This window comes from Myodes glareolus, chromosome 2 (assembly GCF_982192425.1).
Source record: "Myodes glareolus chromosome 2, mMyoGla1.1, whole genome shotgun sequence".
NCBI lineage: Eukaryota > Metazoa > Chordata > Mammalia > Rodentia > Cricetidae > Myodes > Myodes glareolus.
In genome coordinates, this window is record NC_142027.1 from 68,988,261 (window position 1) to 69,007,437 (window position 19,177).

At 41.0% G+C, this 19,177-nt stretch overlaps 1 protein-coding gene across 5 annotated transcripts; it reads right to left on the reverse strand.

Annotated features, from left to right (window-relative positions):
* Positions 1-9,872: 9,872 nt before the first annotated feature.
* Wdr53 (WD repeat domain 53) lies at positions 9,873-19,155 on the reverse strand. 5 transcript variants are annotated; one of them, XM_085685434.2, is made up of 6 exons: positions 18,999-19,065; positions 18,752-18,822; positions 17,050-17,155; positions 16,383-16,445; positions 14,276-14,766; positions 9,873-10,503 (listed from the first exon to the last, which is right to left on the reverse strand). In XM_085685434.2, exons 4-6 carry the CDS (start codon positions 16,435-16,437, stop codon positions 9,907-9,909), a joined length of 1,143 nt encoding a protein of 380 aa, XP_085541560.2. In that variant the 5' UTR covers positions 16,438-16,445; positions 17,050-17,155; positions 18,752-18,822; positions 18,999-19,065; the 3' UTR covers positions 9,873-9,906. The 5 variants fall into 5 exon arrangements, with proteins under 5 accessions (XP_085541560.2, XP_048309972.3, XP_048309973.3 ...); XM_048454015.3 differs by lacking the exons at positions 16,383-16,445; positions 17,050-17,155 and having other exon boundaries at positions 18,999-19,077; XM_048454016.3 differs by lacking the exon at positions 16,383-16,445 and having other exon boundaries at positions 18,752-19,029.
* Between the last annotated feature and the right edge of the window lie 22 nt (positions 19,156-19,177).

The window sequence follows — 19,177 nt, forward strand, 5'->3', positions numbered from 1 at the left end:
ATGGGACCTCCTGAAACTGAAAAGCTTCTGTAAAGCAAAAGACACGGTCAACAAGACTAAACAACAGCCTACAGAATGGGAAAAGATTTTCACTAATCCCACATCAGACAGAGGTCTGATCTCCAAAATATACAAAGAACTCAAGAAATTGGACATCAAAAGATCACATAATCGAAAAAAAAAATGGAGTACAGACCTAAACAGAGAACTCTCAACAGAAGAATCTAAAATGGCTGAAAGACACTTAAGGAAATGTTCAACATCCTTAATCATCAGAGAAATGCAAATCAAAACAACTCTGAGGTTCCATTTTACACCTGTAAGAATGGCCAAGATCTAAAGCACTGAAGACAACTTATGTTGGAGAGGTTGTGGAGAAAAGGGAACACTCTTGCATTGCTGGTGGGAATGCAAGCTGGTACAACCCCTTTGGATGTCAGTGTGGCGATTTCTCAGAAAATTAGGAAACAACCTTCCTCAAGACCTAATAATACCACTTTTGGGTATATATCCAACGGATGCTCAATTGTGCCACAGGGACATGTGCTCACCTATGTCCTTAGCAGCTTTGTTTGTCATAGCCAGAACCTGGAAACAACCTAAATGCCCCTCGACCAAATAATGGATAAGAAAAATGTGGTACATAAACACAATGGAGTACTACACAGCAGAAAAAAAATAACGACAGCTTGAATTTTGCAGGAAAATGGATGGAACTAGAAAACATTATTTTGAGTGAGGTAACCCAGACACAGAAAGACAATTATCACATGTACTCACTCATAGGTGGTGTTTAAACATAAAGCAAAGAAAGCCAGCCTACAAACCACAATCCCAGAGAACTTAGACAACAGTGCAGACACTAAGAGAGACTTACATAGATCTAATCTACATGGGAAGTAGAAAGTAGAAAAAGATAAGATCTCCTGAGTATCTTGGGAGCATGGGGACCTTCAAGGAGGATTGAAACAGGGACAGGAGAGGCAGGGAGGGGAGCAGAGAAAAATGTAGAGCTCAATAAATATCAATAAAAAATAATTTCCTGCAACTTAATTTGACTACCACTTATTCAACAACAACAGAACAACAGAAAACTTGCAAACTCATGGAGACTGAACAACTCACTACTGAATAAAAAATGGGTCAAAAGAGAAATTAACAAATAAATTAAAGACTTTCTATAATTGAATAAAAATGAGCTGGGCGGTGGTGGCACATGCCTTTAATTCCCGCACTCAGGAGGCAGAAGCATGTGGATCTCTGTGAGTTTGAGGCCAGCCTGGTCTACAAGAGCTAGTTCCAGGACAGGCTCCAAAGTCACAGAGAAACCCTGTCTCAAAATACCCTGTAGACAAGGCTGACCTTGAACTCAGAGATTCCACCTGTCTCTGCCTCCCAAGTGCTGAGATTAAAGTTGCGCACTACCACCACCTGGCTACGTTTTTTTTAAAGGCCCTGAATACCTTTTTTTGGGGGGGAGGGCAGGGGCTTCCAAACAGGGTTTCTCTGGGTAGCCCTTAATGTCCTGGAATTTGTTCTGTATTCCAGGCTGGCCTCAAACTCACATAGATCCACCTGCCTCTGCCCCCCAAGTGCCAGAATTAAATGCATGTACCTGTTATGGGATTGCCCTCTGTATGCTATGAATATGTTTTATTAGCATTGGTTAATAAATGAAGAAGCTGCTTTTACTTATGGCAGGGCAAAATACAGGTAGATGGAAAAACAAAACTGAATGCAGGGAGGAAGAAGATGGACCCAGGAGATGCTATGTAGCTGCTGAAGGAGAAAGACGCCAGAACCTTACTGGTAGGCCAAAGGCTGATGGTGATACATAGATTAATAGAAATGGGTTTATTTAAGATATAAAAGCTAGCTAGGAATACGCCTAAACCATTGACCAGTGTTGCATGCTGTGGGTGTACCTTCCGCTCCTTCAGCCAATAGTCGCTGAAGTATGAGCCCACAATGCTGCAGGAGTGCCTTCCACTCCTTCAGCCAATAGTCGCTGAAGTATGAGCCCATGGTGCTGTGGGAGCGCCTTCCGCTCCGTCAGCCAATAGCTGCTGAAATACCAGCTCACTGGGGCATGGTATATTTCTCTCTTAAAAAGAGCCACAAGTCTCGGCTTGGCCTCTCTTGGTTCCGGCGCTTGGTTCAGGCTCCTGCTCCAGCGACTAGGCTCCTTTCCTGATGGTTTGTGTGTATGTAAGTTTTACCCCCCAAAAGTAAATACCCCTTTAAAACCTAACTGGTGTGGGATTGATTCACCATTATCTGGCACCCGAACTTGTGGGTTTTTCCCCCCTCGTGGCGTGGGCCAAGCAACCAGAGTCACACACTGCTACTGGCTCCCGATTGACCCCGACCTCGGGCAGATCGGGGAGGGGACTTTTTGGCTTCTGCTACCCCTATCGGGCACTGTCTTCCCCGCCGCCCGGCTGAGTCCAGGGCTCGACCTGCGCCGGAGCACACGATCTGTGAATTTAACCTCTGGATTTGAGTGTATATATTTTAGAGTTTACTTCCTGGATTGACCCCATTGCCACGTGGATTCAGGTGCGCCCCCGCCACCTACTGGCAGGCAATGGTCATTACAGGTAAGATTTTTCTTTTCTTTTGCAAATACATACATACATACATACATACACACACACACACACACACACACACACACACACACATATATATATGTATATATGTACGATTTCTGTTGATTGAAAATGTCAGAAAATATTACTATCCAAAAGTTCAATGACTTTTTAAATTGCGCTATGGAGGATATTCTGAAGAATGTCTCTGATATTTCTCTTGGTTATTTCTGGGATCTGTCGCTTTTCTGGTGTTCGGCTATTTTATAAGGACAGGCATTGGACGAATGAGTGTAGGTCAACAAGAGATAAACAGGGCAACCCGTTGCCATCGGGAAACCCAATGAGGGGCCTCTCGCAGGCCCCCATGGTGAATGTGGTCCAGTCATTTCTGGTCACTGCAGAGAACATGCCTCTTCAGGGAAATTAGGATGCCCCATGCCTGCTGTTAAAAGCAATAACGGCCTGAAGGATAAGTTAAATGTGGTGAATGACTCAAGAAATTTAAGAGGACAAAGTAAACATATATTCTGGCAGACTTCTATAAATGTACAAAGACCAAAGCTAAGAGTATGTGTAAATGGCAAATTTATTACTGGCTTACTGGACACAGGTGCAAATGTAAGTATCATTACTCCAGAATCTTGGCATCCACATTGGCCCTTTCAGGAGGTAGATATTCAGTTCCTAGGAATTGGAACCCTATCTCGAGTAAGACAAGGCACGAGATGGGTCAATTGTATAGGTCCAGACGGACAAATAGGAAAACTAAGGCCATATGTAGCCAATATTGCAGTGAATTTATGGGGCCGTGACCTATTGCAGCAATGGAATACCCAAATTAACATTCCTGCTGCTTCCAGAGCCTATATTTCTGAGGACAATATTACAAGATATTACAGATGGAGGAAACTGGCCATTAGAGCTATACAAGAACACAACACAATTGATGGCCCTTCAGAGGTACCAACAGCCATGCCTCTACAATGGTTGACTGAGAAACCAATATGGACTAAACAATGGCCTTTAGCTGAGGAAAAGTTACAGGCTTTAGAACAGTTGGTACAAGAGCAATTAGATGCTGGACATATAGAAGAATCTACCAGTCCTTGGAATTCTCCTGTATTTGTTGTTAAGAAAAAATCTGGTAAATGGAGAATGGTCACAGATCTTAGAGCTATCAACAAGGTTATTCAACCTATGGGCCCTCTGCAATCTGGAGTTCCTCTGCCCTCCCTGTTACCAAAGGGATGGCCTCTTATAGCTATTGATCTAAAAAATTGTTTCTTCACTATACCATTACAAGAAAAAGATAGAGAAAAGTTTGCCTTCACAGTGCCTACTTATAATAACTCTCAGCCTGCAAGGAGGTACCAGTGGACCGTCCTCCCACAGGGAATGATAAACTCTCCCACCCTGTGCCAATATTTTGTAAGCCAACCATTGAAAATTATATGCAAACAATTTCCTAAGTCCATAATATACCACTATATGGATGATATCCTGATATCTGATCAAAACAAAGATACCTTAGAAAGGCTGTTTGAAGAAGTAAAAATAGTATTACCTAAATAGGGATTGCAAATTGCTCCTGAAAAAATTCAGAGAGGAGATTCTGTTGATTATTTAGGTTATAAAATAGGCTTACAAAGAATTAAGACTCAAAAGGCACAAATCAGGAGAGACCAGTTACGAACTCTTAATGAGTTTCAAAGATTATTAGGAGACATCTCCAGCCTACGACCGGCTGTTGGGATAACACCTGATCTAATAATTCATTTAAACAAGACCTCGGATGGTGATAAAGACTTAAACAGTCCCAGAGAATTAACAGCCGAAGCAGAAAAAAAACTGACAATGGTTGAAGAAAAATTACAGGAGGCTCATGTGGACAGGGTAAATCCAAAGCTTAGTTGTATTCTCGTCATATTGCCTTCCAGAATTTCTCCTACAGGAATCTTGATGCAAAGAGATGATATTATCTTGGAATGGATCGTTTTACCACACAAACCAAGTAAAAAATTAAAAACTTATGTGTAAAAAGTCTCTGAATTGATTATAAAAGGAAAATTGAGACTTCGTCAATTAGCAGGTATACACCCAGCAGAAATTATAGTGCCTTTCACTGTTGATGAGATAAAAAAGTTGTGGGAAGACAATGAACCATGGCAAAGAGCTTGTGTTAATTTTTTGGGAGAAATCAATAACAAGTACCCAAAAAGCAAGAGACTTAACTTTATAAAGAGAACTTCTTGGATCCTTCCTCGAATTGTCCGTGATGCTCCAATAACCGGAGCCCGTACATTTTATACTGATGCTAATAATTCAGGGAAAGCAGGTTACAAATCAGAAGAATTGAGTAAAGTGGAACAAAGTCCTTATGATTGTGTCCAGAAGGCAGAATTATATGCCACTTTTATGGTGCTTAGGGATTTTAAAGAACCTCTTAATATAATTACTGGCTCACAATATGCAGAAAGAGTTATCTTGCATATTGAAACTGCTGAATTTATACCTGATGATACAGAACTGACCTCATTGTTTATCCAGGTACAAGACATGATCAGGAACAGGCTTTGCCCTATGTATATAACACACATCCGATCCCATACAGGTCTGCCAGGTCCTCTAGCACAAGGTAATGCAGATATTGACCAATTATTGATTGGTAGTGTGCTGCAGACATCTGAATTTCATAAAAAATATCATGTCAATAGCAAAGGCTTGAAAAAAGAGTTTTCTATTACATGGCAACAAGCTAAGGAGATTGTAAAGAAATGGTCTACTTGCTCTTTTTATAACCAAACACCATTGCCTGCAGGGGACTAATCCAAAGGGTATTAAAAGGAATGAAATTTGGCAGATGGATGTGTTCCACTTTCCAGAATTTGGCAAATTAAAATATGTACATCACACCATTGACACTTATTCAGGCTTTCAGTGGGCAACTGCTTTAAACTCAGAAAAGGCTGACTCAGTAATCACACATTTATTAGAAGTTATGGCCATTATGGGTATACCTGCACAAATAAAAACAGATAATGGTCCAGCTTATGTCTCTAGGAAAATGAAACTTTTTTTTTTGGCTTATTATAATATTAAGCATGTTACAGGTATACCATACAATCCTACAGGTCAAGCAGTCATAGAAAGATCAAATCGAACTATAAAGGATATGTTAAATAAACAGAAAGGGGTGGAAAATGCCCCCAGAAATAGATTACATAATGCCTTATTAACCTTGAATTTTCTTAATGCTAATGACAAGGGAACAACAGTGGCAGAAAGACATTGGATAATGGAAAAGTCTGCTGAACTAAATCAACCGGTTTATATCAAGGATGTGCTGACCTCTCAATGGAAGCCAGGAGATGTGCTACGTTGGGGAAGGGGTTTTGCTCTTGTTTCCACAGGAGAAGAAAAATTGTGGATACCATCAAAATTAATAAAGGTTAGATTTGAAGAGAAGAAACCTCTTGGAAAGGAGAAATGACAGCATCTACAATGATGATAACCATACAGGTGGTAAGAAAAACATAGAATGGGGGCAGGGTTCTGTTCTTGTCTCCACAGGAAAACACTTGTCTTTGAAAAATTCAAAGGACCCTGGATGTTTGAATACTGACAGATGGAAAAATAACTACCCAATATGGATTAACAAGAAAACTGAATAGGTTCTGTGAGTACGAAGCTCTAGAATATACTAAATCATATTTCTGAATTTATAGAGCTCGTTTTGGAGTTGGACTTTTGGCTCAGTCCCTCTCTAATTCCAAGCCTGTTGTTAAGAGAAAAACCCAGAGTTTCTGGAGTTTCTGTCTTATGTCAAGAGCCACGATATGAGACAGAAAGAAATACGAGTTTAGAAAACATCTTTGCTTTTCTTCATATCTATCATACTTTTCATTGAATATGTCTATCATACCTTTCATTGAATATGTTTGTATATGTCTATATAATTAATGTTTAATTTTTCCACAATGAACAATGAGTTTTTCCTGCACTGACATTTGAAGTTTCCAGGAAGAAGATGGGACCCCCCCCATAACAACAACTCCACTCGATTGATATGATGTCATGGTACTGATAGTGCTACAAGTCCTGTTTCGGGTATCAGCTGCACAGATGATTCCAACTTGGTTAGCTGAAATGGTGCACATCTTGTACAACATTCTGGCCAGATCTCCACAAAATACTCAGAGACCGTTGGCAATTTTAAAAGACATTGATCTTGAAATTTAACCATCATTTTACTTTTACAGGATCCTCCAGAAAGAACCTCACCCCCATGACAGCTGGAAGTAATTCTAGAGGACAATATCCCCTCTCTCAGCAAAGTTTGTCCTCAGGTTTAGGAACAATATTTAGGGATTGATTATAATTAGTTTACAGTTGAGAGTTAGGAAAGAAATTTTATAAGCTCAGGGATCTTTTTGAAAAAAAAAAGGGAGATAATTGGATAGATAATAATGGTATTTGTGAGTTATTGTTTATAGATAATTACATCGGCATAGATTTTTTTATATGGATACAAAGTTAAATTATATTGAATATTGTATGTATGCATGTTTCTACCTGTTTAAAACATTTTTTATGTATTGATATATATTGTATTGATGTATGTATACCATATTGCAGTGTACATTTCTACCTCTGATTAAGATACTTACATATTGTTTATGTATTGATATTTATTGTTTACACTTGGAAGTCATTGTCCTCACTTATTGCACAGTTGTTTATTCTCTTAGTCTTTATGTTAGATATGTTTTAAGAATTGTAGATCAATAGTCATCTATGTCTGTCATATTTATGGTTAGACTAATCAGGTTCTTTAGATACATAGAGATTATATTCTGTATAAATAGTCTTCAACCTCTTCGAAGAGCTGTAGAAAATGGCATTTAATTTAATCTTAGAGTTCTGTGTAGTGAGACACAATCACTCCTGGCAACACCGACCTATTCCTGAGAGATTGTTGAGCACCAAAGACACTCCACTTGGAGCTTGTCTTCTTGACAAAACCGGCCTCTAGGAAAGGAACTGCCCATACCTCAACTACTGACAAATACATGGTATCCAGAAATGGATAAGTAGAACTGTCCAATCTTACCAAGACAGGGTATGACGGTTTTGAAAAATCTCTTGCCTGTTAAAATCTGGAAATGGATAAAATCCGGAAATGGATAGACAGAACTGTTAAATCTTGCCAAGACAGGGTAAGATGGTTTTGAAAAATCTCTTGCCTGTTAAAAATAATCTGTCAGTTATTCTAGGCCTTAGTCAAAGTTGGTTGCTCCAAAGCTGCAAACAGGTCTTTGGTAATTGCCCAGGTAGCCAGTTGTCTCTGTGATTTGTTGCATGTTTTGGAAGTTCTTTGATTGCACTTCCTAGTTACTCAGGTAACATTATTTCCCTTCTCGGATCTTCTATGGGGTTGAAGACTAGATAAATGTAGCTACTTTCCTCTCATGACTTGACCAAGTTATTTATTATACAAGACTTAAGCTAGTTAGAATAGGATATTTGTACTTATTGTATATAATTTTGTAGGTTTGTACTTACTGTATATAATTTTGTAGTAGGCTTAGAACTCTCTTACTTAAACAAAAGGGGGAGATGCTGCGGGAGCGCCTTCCGCTCCTTCAGCCAATAGTCGCTGAAATACCAGCCCACTGGGGCGTGGTATATTTCTCTCTTAAAAAGAGCTGCAAGTCTCGGCTCGGCCTCTCTTGGTTCTGGCTCCTGCTTCAGCGACTAGGCTCCTTTCCTGACGGTTTGTGTGTATGTAAGTTCTACCCCCCCAAAATAAATACCCCTTTAAAACCTAACTGGTGTGGGATTGATTTGCCATTAGTTGTAACTACTATAGTTTTTGTGTGATTATTCGGGTCTGGAAGACCAGGAAACCAACGCGCAGTCTCCTTTTATATGCACCAATATTGCTTAGCCTCTATCTGCTATTAAAACGAAACATTTTACATTTTTTTTCAAATGAAAGATACTTTGGCATGAAAGATAAAAGTTTTCTCATTATGCGTGGTGGTGGTGTATGCCTTTAATCCTAGCACTTGGGAGGCAGAGGCAGGTAGAGCTCAGTGAGTTTGAGGCCAGCCTGGTCTACAAAGTGAGTTCCAGGACAGCCAGGACTATAACACAGAGAAACCCTGTCTCAAAAACAAACAAAAAACCCCCTTTCTCATTATTTCTTGCTACTTCTATTGCTCCTGCTGAGTGAAGACTAGATAGATGATGGACTTTCAAAGTGGGAGAGTACTTACTCTTTTGTAAAGTGATGATTAATTCTGGGGTCTGTGCCTTATGTCTACCAAACAACCAAAGTAGTTTTTGAATGTATGACTGCTAAAAAAATCCTAGGCCTGCCTCATTCAGGCAATTGGCCTGTTAATAACTGGATCTTCATCAACAGTCTACATTTTATTAAACATTAGAAAAATATCTCTGGCTGGGTGTGGAGGAGAACCCCTTCAATCCCAACATGAGGGTTGGGGAAGGGCAGAGGCAGGAGGATCTCTGTGAGCAAAAAGACATCCAGAAAGACCCTGCCTCAAAAGAACAAACCAGAAACCCTTCTTTTCCTTCCCTCTCCTATCTGTCTCCATCTCTCCTTCCTTTCCTCCTCTCCTTTTTAACTTCTCTTTCTGTGACAGGGTCTCACTAAGTAGTTCAAAGCAGTCACTGGCTCAAATTCCTGAATGCTGGGATTACAAGCATGCACCATCTACCTGGATATTTGATTACTTCTAAGATTTTTTTTTAAAGATGTATTTGTTTATTATGTATACAGTGTTCTGTCTACATGTGTGCCTGCATATCAGAATATAAATCAAAGCAAGACAAGAACACAGTAAAAGCCCCAAACTTTATATGGGGAAAAATGAAATTTTGTGTAAAATATCTGGCACAATTAAGTCAGTGAACAGTTGGTAAATAGTTAATACTCAATCTCTTTACCCAAACGCTAATGCCACTTACTATATGAAATATTATTCAATGATCTTCTTTTGTTCAAACTAATATGATTCTACATATGACAAATAGTTTAAAGCAAGATTTTTTTTTAACCTAAAAAATAAGGTTATCAGCAGAGCAGAAAGGTGGTTCATGCTTGTAATCTCAGAATTTAGAGGCTGAGACAAGAGGATTGCTACAAGTTTGAGTCCAGCCTGTGCTATGTAGTGAGTTCCAGACTAGCCTGGGCTACAAATGTGAGGATGTCTTAATAAGTAAGAAGGTAACAAACAAAAAAACCAAAAAGGCTTTATCAGAGTTCTTACAGAGTTTTTTATTGGCCCTAAAGTTCACTTAAGGGATACATGGATATACAACTCGTCTGATCGGCCACTAATATACTTTGCTGTCCTTTTATTTTTGTACTCAAGAGCCAGTTCACTTTTTCTCCATGTTCAATGTCGAGCTTTGGCAGAATCTTTGCATGCTTCTCCTCATCTGCTCCCGTGGCACTGGAGTTCCCACCCTGCTTGGGGCAAGCCGCTCTTTTTGCTTTCTTCCTGTGGGTGTGTTTTGCAGGACTCTTTTGCTTCTTCTCCATTTCACTGCCCACATCCCACAACCGTATCTTTCCATCGTTCCCTCCAGTAAGCAGCAGATGGGACGCAGGCAGAAAGCAGACTTGGGATACCCCCAAAGTATGACCCTTAAATCCCAATTCTTGCTCACACTTGACTCCCATCACCCTGAAGATGCGCACCTTACCATCCTCTGCACCACAGCTGAAAACATTGCCACACGATGCCACAGAGACAGAGTGGGCTAAAGCGGGGTTTAGGAGCCGACCAGGGGACTGGGGGCCTTCTGTTTCCTCTGTTTCATCCTCCTGTAAATTTGTAATCCAGACGGGTCGGGCTTTTTGAAGACTCCACAGCATCACCTTTAAACAAGGGAAAGTTACACAGTCACACAGTGATCTAGCCATGTTGGTCAACTACAGTGCTTACTGAGCTCCTAATAAAATATCACGAAGTTCCTGTACCATTTTAAATGATCAGAAGCTGCTACAAACATACCGGGGTAATGCTACTTGACACTAGACTGAAATGAGAATACAGAGGCAGAGGTAGGATTTACAAAGCCAGATACTAAAATCTGTTACTGGAAAGACTCCATGAAAGTATACTTGTTGGGCTGAGGATATAGCTTAGTGGCAGAAGCATTTATTTGCCACCTGCAAAACCCTGGACACAAGCCCCAGCATCACTCACCAAATTTAAAGAAAAAAAGGAAGAAAAAAAGGAAAGAAGGAAGAAAAAAAAGAAAGAGGAAAACAAACAAGCCAGTCAGCATGGTGGCACATGCCTTTAACCCTAGTACTCAGGAGGCAGAGGTAGGTGGGTTTCTATGAGTCCAAGGCAGCCTCGTCTACAGAGCCAGTTATAGACCAGCCAATGCATCCAGTGAGACCTTGTCTCAAAAAACAAAATAACAGGGCTGGAGAGATGGCTCAGTGGTTAAGAGTACTGATTGTTCTTCCAGAGGTCCTGAGTTCAATTCCCAGCACCCACATGGTGGCTTATAACCATCTGTAATGAGATCTGGTGACCTCTTCTGGCCTGCAGGCATACATGGAGGGTGAACACTGTACACAATAAATAAATAAATCTTAAAAAAAAACAACAAAACCCCCTTTTTGTATATTTCCTATTTGATTTGCCAAATTCTTGGTTTGTTTCAAAGTAGGCGTTACTATGTAGAACAGCTGGCTGTGACCTCACGATGACCCTTTTGCCTGTTTGCCCAGTGCCAGGATCACAAGCATGTATCACCATGTCTAGCTCAGACTTTTTTTTAATTGAGTGAAAAATCTTATTTTGGGATACGTATTGTTGTACAAGCCAGCAAACCAAGCATTTGGAAGGTAAAGGTAGGGATTCAAGGTCGTCCTCTACTATACAAAGAAACTTTACCAGGTAAATCAAAACAGCAATTATCTAGCCCTGCCTTTTATAGCATATTTAAGAATGTTCTCAAGCCCCTAAAATGTCTCACATAGAATTGGAGACAAAATGCCAAATTCTTGATGTCCATTTTTTAAAAAAAGTTGGGTTTCTGTTGTTGTTTCGGAGGCAAGGTCTCACTTACATAGACCAAGCTGATCTTGAACTCGTAGAGATCTGTCTGCCTCTGCCTCCAAATGCTGAGAAGGCATGTACAACCATGTCCACCCCAGAAATATTTATTTTACTATTCTGTGTATGCATGTGTGAGTGTGTGTGAATATTAGTGCCTCAAGTGTCCAGAAGAGGCCATTAGATCCTCTGCAGCTGAAGTTACAGGCAGTTGTAAGCCATCTAACATGGGTGCCGGGAAGCCAACTCAGGTCCTCTGCAAGAGTAGAGTGAACTCTTATCAGTGAGCCTCTCTTCAGCCTACTTCCAATCTATTACAGGTCACTTCTGCATATCTCACTGCCACACCTGATGACTAGTGAGTCAGTGAGGAAATTTGGTATAGCCGAAGGATGAAAGATTAGTCAAACACACTACATCTGAATATTTATAACCAAGTCACCTGGCTACACAGATGCTTCTTAAAAATCGGAAGATCCAACCTGAGGGTAGAGAATGCAGATTTAGGAAGGGTTTGGTCAAGATCTAGATGTAGGTTGTAGGGAAACTGTGTCCTATAAATACAGATGGATCCTGGTGGTGACACACACCTTTAACCCCAGTAGTTGGAGGCGAAGCAAGCGGATCTCTTAAGTTGGAGGCCAGCCTGGTCTACAAAGCTAGTTCCAGGACATCTAGGGCAGCACAAAGAAACCCTGTCTTGAAAAACAAAAACACCCAGAATAATTCTATATCGAATGATTCTGTATAGAATTTCTACAGAGGCACTGCAAATATTTTCCAGGGTTTCTTTACTATTTGGGATGTGGCCCCACACATAGGACATCTACTAATTCCACTGCCAGGCCCTCCAACGCTATGACAGATACTGACTTCTCCCTCCTTCGGTTTTTTTAAGACAGGATTTTTCTGTGTAGTCTTGACTGTCCTAAAACTTGCTCTGTAGACTAGGCTGGCTTCAAACTCCGAGACCCACCAGCCTCTGTCTCCCGAGAGTGCTGGGATTAAAGATGTGCACCATCACCACCTGGCAAAACTGCTGCTGCTGCTGTTGTTGTTTCTGAGACAGGGTTTCTCTATTACATAGCTCTGGCTGTCCTGAAACTTGCTATGATGTAGCTCTATCTGGCCTCCAATTCACAGAGATCTGCCTGCTTCTGTCTCCCAGGGGAGGAGCTGAGATTAAAGGTGTACATCACTACTTCAAGCATAAATGATACTTTAAGTAACTCTTATAATAGAGAAAAAGCATTGAATTTGGAGGGCAGAGAATTAAGGCTGCTTCTAGGCAGGTGGTTCATCTAATAATTTTAAAAAGGAACAACAGGTAGCTAGAGATAAGGCTTAGCAGTTAAGCAAACTGCTCTTCAAGAGGACTCTCGTTTAAATTTCAGCATCCATGTGACAGCTCACAACTGTCTGTAACTGTAGCTCCAGAGTACCCAATGCTCAATTCTGACCTGCACAGATACCAGGCCCAAAGGCAGTGCACATACATACATGCAGGCAAAACATCTGTACACATAAAATGAAATTCTGAGAAGGAACAAGAATTAGGAGGGCGTGACTAGAATGAAGACTAGTATTTGCAAAGTGCAAAGCACTTAAAAGTCCTAAGCACTCAGCCCCAGTGATGAGATCTTTCTCTTGCAGGAGGAAGGACAGTTGCTTTGGGAAAGTCCAAGCTATCTAAAAACTCTCATATTCATCCAAGAGCAAATCATATTTGCTCCTGTGAGAACAAAAAATTGAACCCCACCAGCTTTCCCTATACAACATGCTTCATACTTCCATCTCTTTCCTAGCGGTCTCCTCTGAACTCTGGCTAATTTGTGATGTTGCTTCCGAAGTCCAGCACTGCACACAGTGCTCTGCTTCTGGTCACTTATACACATTTCAAGTAACGTGTTTTCAAGTTTTTCTGCCCCATCTCTTATCCTCACACACACTCAAACCATTTAAGAGTTTCTAGAAGCTGGGCGTGGTAGCACACACCTTTAATCCCAGCACTCAGGAGGCCAAGGCAGGTGGGTCTCTGTGAGTTCGAGACCAGCCTGGTCTACAGAGAGTTCCGGGACAGCCAGGGGTGTTACACAGAGAAACTGTCTTGAAAAACATTGACAAAAAAGAGTTTCTAGAGCATGTGTGGATCAACTCTACATTCAGTATCCCCCTTTTTTGTCTGTTTTGCTGACTTAACACTACTCCTTCTTTGTTTAAAGCAATTTTTACAATCAGGTATTTGAATCCTAAGGTCTTAGAATGTCTAACGATGGACAAAGGAAGACAAAGCATTAATGAATAAAATAGAGTAGGCTCTGTCAGGATAGCACTCATGGTAGAACTAAGGCTATAGTTCATAAATGGGTAAGAAATGTTAGGATAGAATAGAAAATGCTTGTTCAACAATTTGATCCTAGGGGCTGGGGATACAGCTCAGTGGAAGAGTACACGTTAATCATGTATAGCCCTCAGTTCAATTCTCAGAACTGCCAAGGAAACCAAGCAAATACATACTTGATTTTGTTAGCAAATCCCGCTCAGAAATTACCCAAATGCTCTTTGCAAAAACATCACCTGCATATCCAGGCCGCATGACACCAGGCTCTGAGGCCGCTGAGGTCGGAAAGCCACAGAGGAACAGATGTTAGAATGTCTCTTCAGGGACCTGGTGACTTTCTTCTTTTCCAAGTCCAGGATTTTGATTGCTCCAGAGTCATCAGCAGAAGCCAGCAAACTTTCCGTTTCATTTAGTGAAAGACAATTGATTTCTTCATCATTCACATGAAAATGGTCCAGGGTCCCTTTAAGAGACCTGACATCTAGTACACTGATGCTTTCTCCATGGGAGGCATAGAGCTTGGTGGGGCAGGAGGGAGAAAACAGGATGCTGGTAACATCATCAGCCCCTTCCAACTGTACGTGTCCTAATGGAGTCCCATCTTCACCCCAAGCCACAAGCTCTCCACCCTCTGCTCCTGAAGCCACCAGCCCATCTTTACTTGCATTTAGGCAGAGGACAGAAGATGAGTGTCCACTGGTCCACTTGACTGCCATGATGCAGAACTCTGAAGAGGGAGAAAACCTGTATCAGATTTTATACAAGAACCTGAAGCGATGAGACAAATACAACAAACACTTCAACAGTTTTTAAAGAAAGTTTAAAAGCTCACTTATCCCCTTGTCCTCTCCTCTCAAAAGACATTTGAAGACCAGACCTGCAAAACTCTGGGTAAACATAAGCCATTTCTTAAGCTATCCACAGGAGACCCAAATACATGCTGACTAGCAGGTGTAAGCTTTTGCAGGTTTCCTAATCTTACTAATTTTATCCTTTCTTGTTCGTTTTTATTTTTTGGAAGACATTAACTCAATATTATTTATTTTTCAAAATAATTTATTTAATTTTATGTGCACTGGTGTGAGGGCGTCAGATTCCCTCAAACTTGAGTTACAGACAGTTGTGAGCTGCCATATGGATGCTGGGAACTGAACCTGGGTAATCTGGAAGTACAGTCAGTGCTCTTAACTGCTGAGTCATCTCTCCAGTTCCAATTAACTCAATTTTAAAGGTACTTTTTCGCTAATTTCTACCCCAAAGCATCAGAAGTTAGTCAATGAATAGATTTTATGTTTAAAAGGGCTATTACGGACAACAATATAGTTCTGATCATTTTCTCCATAATGAAACTAATCCTTAATTAAAGACCCAAGAACAGTACAACTCTAAGCACTTGGGGGTTGGGGAGGGCACACAAGGACACTAAATTTCCAGACTCTAAATTGCATGGGTATTCACTGATCACTTATATAATCAGAAAAATAATAAAGAACTATTAATGGGATTGTTTAAAAAGTTAGGAAAGCCAGGGCTGGAGCGATGGCTCAGCAGTTAAGAGCACTGGCTGATCTTCCAGAGGTTCTGAGTTCAATTTCTAGCAACCACATGGTGGTTCACAACCATCCATAATGAGATCTGGTGCCCTTTTCTGGCTTGCAGCAGACATATAGGCAGAATACTATACACATAATAAATAATAAATAAATCTTAAAAAAGTTAGAAAAACCTCAAAAATGTATATATTTATCTGGGGCCACAGAGGTGGTCCAGTGGTTAAGAGAACCCGAGAATTTGTTGCTTTTGCAGAGGACTGGCTTTGGATACCAACACCCCACTCACAACCAGAGTAACTCTAATCCCAGGGGATTCAGTGCTTTCTTTGAACCTCTGAGAGTACCAGAAATGCACACGGTACACATGAATACATACTCATACATATTAAATAAATAAAAAAAATTGTTAGAATAATACCCAGTGAGCCTTTTTACTCTAGCCAGTCAATAATTATCATGCGTATTTGTCAGTGATCCAACTAGAGCCTTCAAAATCATTCGGTTTTTTGTTTGATTGTTTTTTTAAGATTTATTTATTTTATGTATACAAGTGCTCTATCAGCATGTACACCTCCACATAAGAAGAGGGCATCCAATCTCGCTACAGATGGTTGTGAGCCATCATGTGGTTGCTGGGAATTAAACTCAGAACTTCTGGAAGAGCAGTCAGTGCTCTTAACCTCTGAGTCATCTCTCCAGCCCTCCAAAATCATTTGTTTACTTGGTCTGTAAAACATATCCAAAGACCATTATCAAAAGGGTTAAACAAGCCAGAACTGTGGCACAACACCTGTAATCTGGCTGAGGCTGGAAGATTTTGAGTTCTGGGCCGCCCTGGAATACATATTGAGATCTGTGAGGGGAAAAAAGGGTCAAACACTCAGAATGCTGTGGCAAAATGGCTATGGAAAAAATGTTCTTAAAAGTTAAGTCAAAACAATCTAGACATGAGTTGTCTGCAATCCACTGTTCCTGGTTTTCTACACTTGGACTGGACAACTAGTAGCAATAGGTTAAGGTCAATATTCTCTCACTCACTTACCACATCAGTACATTGGCCTTGTCCTATGCAGTTGCTTAAAACAGTAAAGCACAGAATTTACTCATAGCCAATTATAGATTACTTTAATTAGATAATAGGTCACTTCCTCTAACTCCCGATGAGATCATGGAGTGCATAAGAACAAAGTGAGGTATGCCAAGAGCATTTTATTAAAGGGTGGGATGCCACAGGGGCAGCTCTGAGCAGGTTGAATGCATAATGCCATGGGGAAGGGAACAAGGTGTGGTTCATAAACAGTAGGTGAAAAGACTGGTAACAAGAAAACAAGAGAGCGAGTGAGAAAGGCAACCTTTTTCTGCTTTGAGAGTACCCTGATGTTAGTTGGGAGATAATATGCCACTAAGTCACCTGAATAACGGGTAAAGGACAACAGCCAGGCAAAGGTGGCACATACCTTTAATCCCAGCACTCGGGAGGCAGATACAGGTACATCTCTGAGTTAGAGGCTAACATGGTCTACAGAGTGAGTTCCAGCACAGCGAGGGCTACACAAAGTCTGTCTGGGGGTTGAGGGATGGAGAACAGAATGATATCATTAGATCCTTCCAAGACTTACCTTAAGGGAGACAAGATAACAATATGTGATAAATGAATGATCTCTACTATTAATGCTTTTCTTCAGTCACACCTTTATTTATGGATTTCTGTTATTTAAGTGTATAAGCCTCAGAGAGAGGAAGAAACAGAAACTGACTGATTCTGTTTTACCCAGTTTGGTCCCAAATTCCTGGGTCGTGTGGTCTCTCACCTGAGGTTCCCAATCTATAGCCAGAGCTATAGACTCTTTGTACCACAGTGCCTTGTCCATGCCTTTCTATCTCATCATTCTGTGTAGCTCTTTCCCTTCTTTTCAGATCTACCAGTTAAAGGAAATGTAACTGCCATTCAGACAAAATCTGGCTCACCATGCAGGAACTATGGAGAGATGGTCATTACTATGACGGTCAACACTTTCTCAAAGATTTGGGTTTCCTAAAGCTAGTCCTGGTGTGGACAGACTGGAAAAAACTAAAACTAGGAGACTGTGGCATTGGCACTGACAAAATAGACAAGAATTTGGGCTACTTAATTAGGTGAAAGACATTCTGAGGAAGGGATTGGCAAGTAATAAGCATGTAATTATACCAGAGTAGGGAAGTAGTTGCTGCCCATTTATTTTTTACTAAAAAACAGGAAGTGAATTACACATAGGTGGACCTCAGACAAGACTTCTTACTACATAAGGATTGCATGACACTGAAGTTGACTACTGAGCCTGTGAGCCCTATTATTATAATAGTCACTTAATAGAGCTGTCTTGAGAATTATAAAGCCAGATTAAACGCCCTCTTACAATGCATGCTCACCCTATAGTTCTTTTATTTTACTTTCTGTGCATGGCATGTATATTCCAGGCATGTACGAAGTCAGAAGAGGGCTTGGCTCACCTCAAACTGCAGTTACAGGTGGTCCTGAGCCTCCACCTGGGTTCTGGGAATGAACCCTGGTCCTCTCCAAGGGCAACAAGTGCTCTTGACTGTTTAGCCATCACTCAACCCTCTATTATTCTTTTTCTAAGTCCTCTTTAAATTTTGGAAACGTAGTATAACTAGATAATGCAGGATTTCTTTTCCTCCCTGAAAACCATCATTATGCCTCCCCTTTATTCTCCCTCTTGGGACTGTTTAACAAATTAAAACAGAACACAAAACACATTTCCTGAATCTTTTTACTAAGAGATGGATCTGAGCGCACTATATTTTGTCCAAAAAGATTGTGACATTTACTATTTAAATGACACTTAGGGATTACCTAAGCTTGTTTTTCGCTGCGTATTTACGAAGCAAATTTTGTCACCTTACTTTTAGAATGGAGTACTGGTACAGATGTTCTGGGGAGTCTCTACGGTCCTGTCCCCCAAAAGACTGGAGTCGGGCTGTGGTGTCGCACGCCCTTAATCCTAATCCTAGCACTCGGGAGGCAGAGGCAGGCAGATCTCTGAGTTAAAGGCCAGGATGGTCTACAGAGCTCGTTCAAAACAGTCAAAGCTACACATAGAAACCTTGTATCGAAACACCAAAAAAAAAATAAAGTAAATAAGTAAAATGTTATCTAACCTGTCCAAGACAAGAGGTTCTCAACTGCCCAAAGGCGAAGAAAATGGGTCCAATAGAAGTGCACGAACTAACTGGCGAGCAAAAAAGGGAAGTGTCAAGCACAAATTGGAGAATGAGCAGGAAGCAAATGAAACAGGGAACTCCGTCGTAGGAAGAGAGGCCAACGAGAGCCGGCTCAAGGCCATTAGTCGAAAAAGAGAAAAAAACACTAGAGAGTAGATCGAACCCACTGGCAACAGCCTCATACCTGGGCTTCCCGTTCCCGGTCGGCGCCTAGTGATGACCTCACACGCGGCTTCCAATCCCATCAAGCTTAGGGAGCGAGGCGCCTTCGCGGAGCAGTCACTTCCGGACTGAGAGGCTCGGCGAGCGAGCTGGGCGTGCGCCCTTGCTTCTTGCCCTCAACCCGCATGGCGGATCCTGGGG

What these genes read in the sequence shown, in the direction of transcription:
- Wdr53 (XM_048454012.3), bottom strand. Translation starts at nt 19,059, where the DNA reads ATGGGATTGGAAGCCGCGTGTGAGGTCATCACTAGGCGCCGACCGGGA. An exon ending in ACCGGGAACGGGAAGCCCAG is followed by an intron (nt 14,767 to 18,998) that starts GTATGAGGCTGT and finishes CTCCCTCTTCAG; the next exon opens with AGTTCTGCATCATGGCAGTC. An exon ending in CATGCGGCCTGGATATGCAG is followed by an intron (nt 10,504 to 14,275) that starts GTGATGTTTTTG and finishes CCTTGTTTAAAG; the next exon opens with GTGATGCTGTGGAGTCTTCA.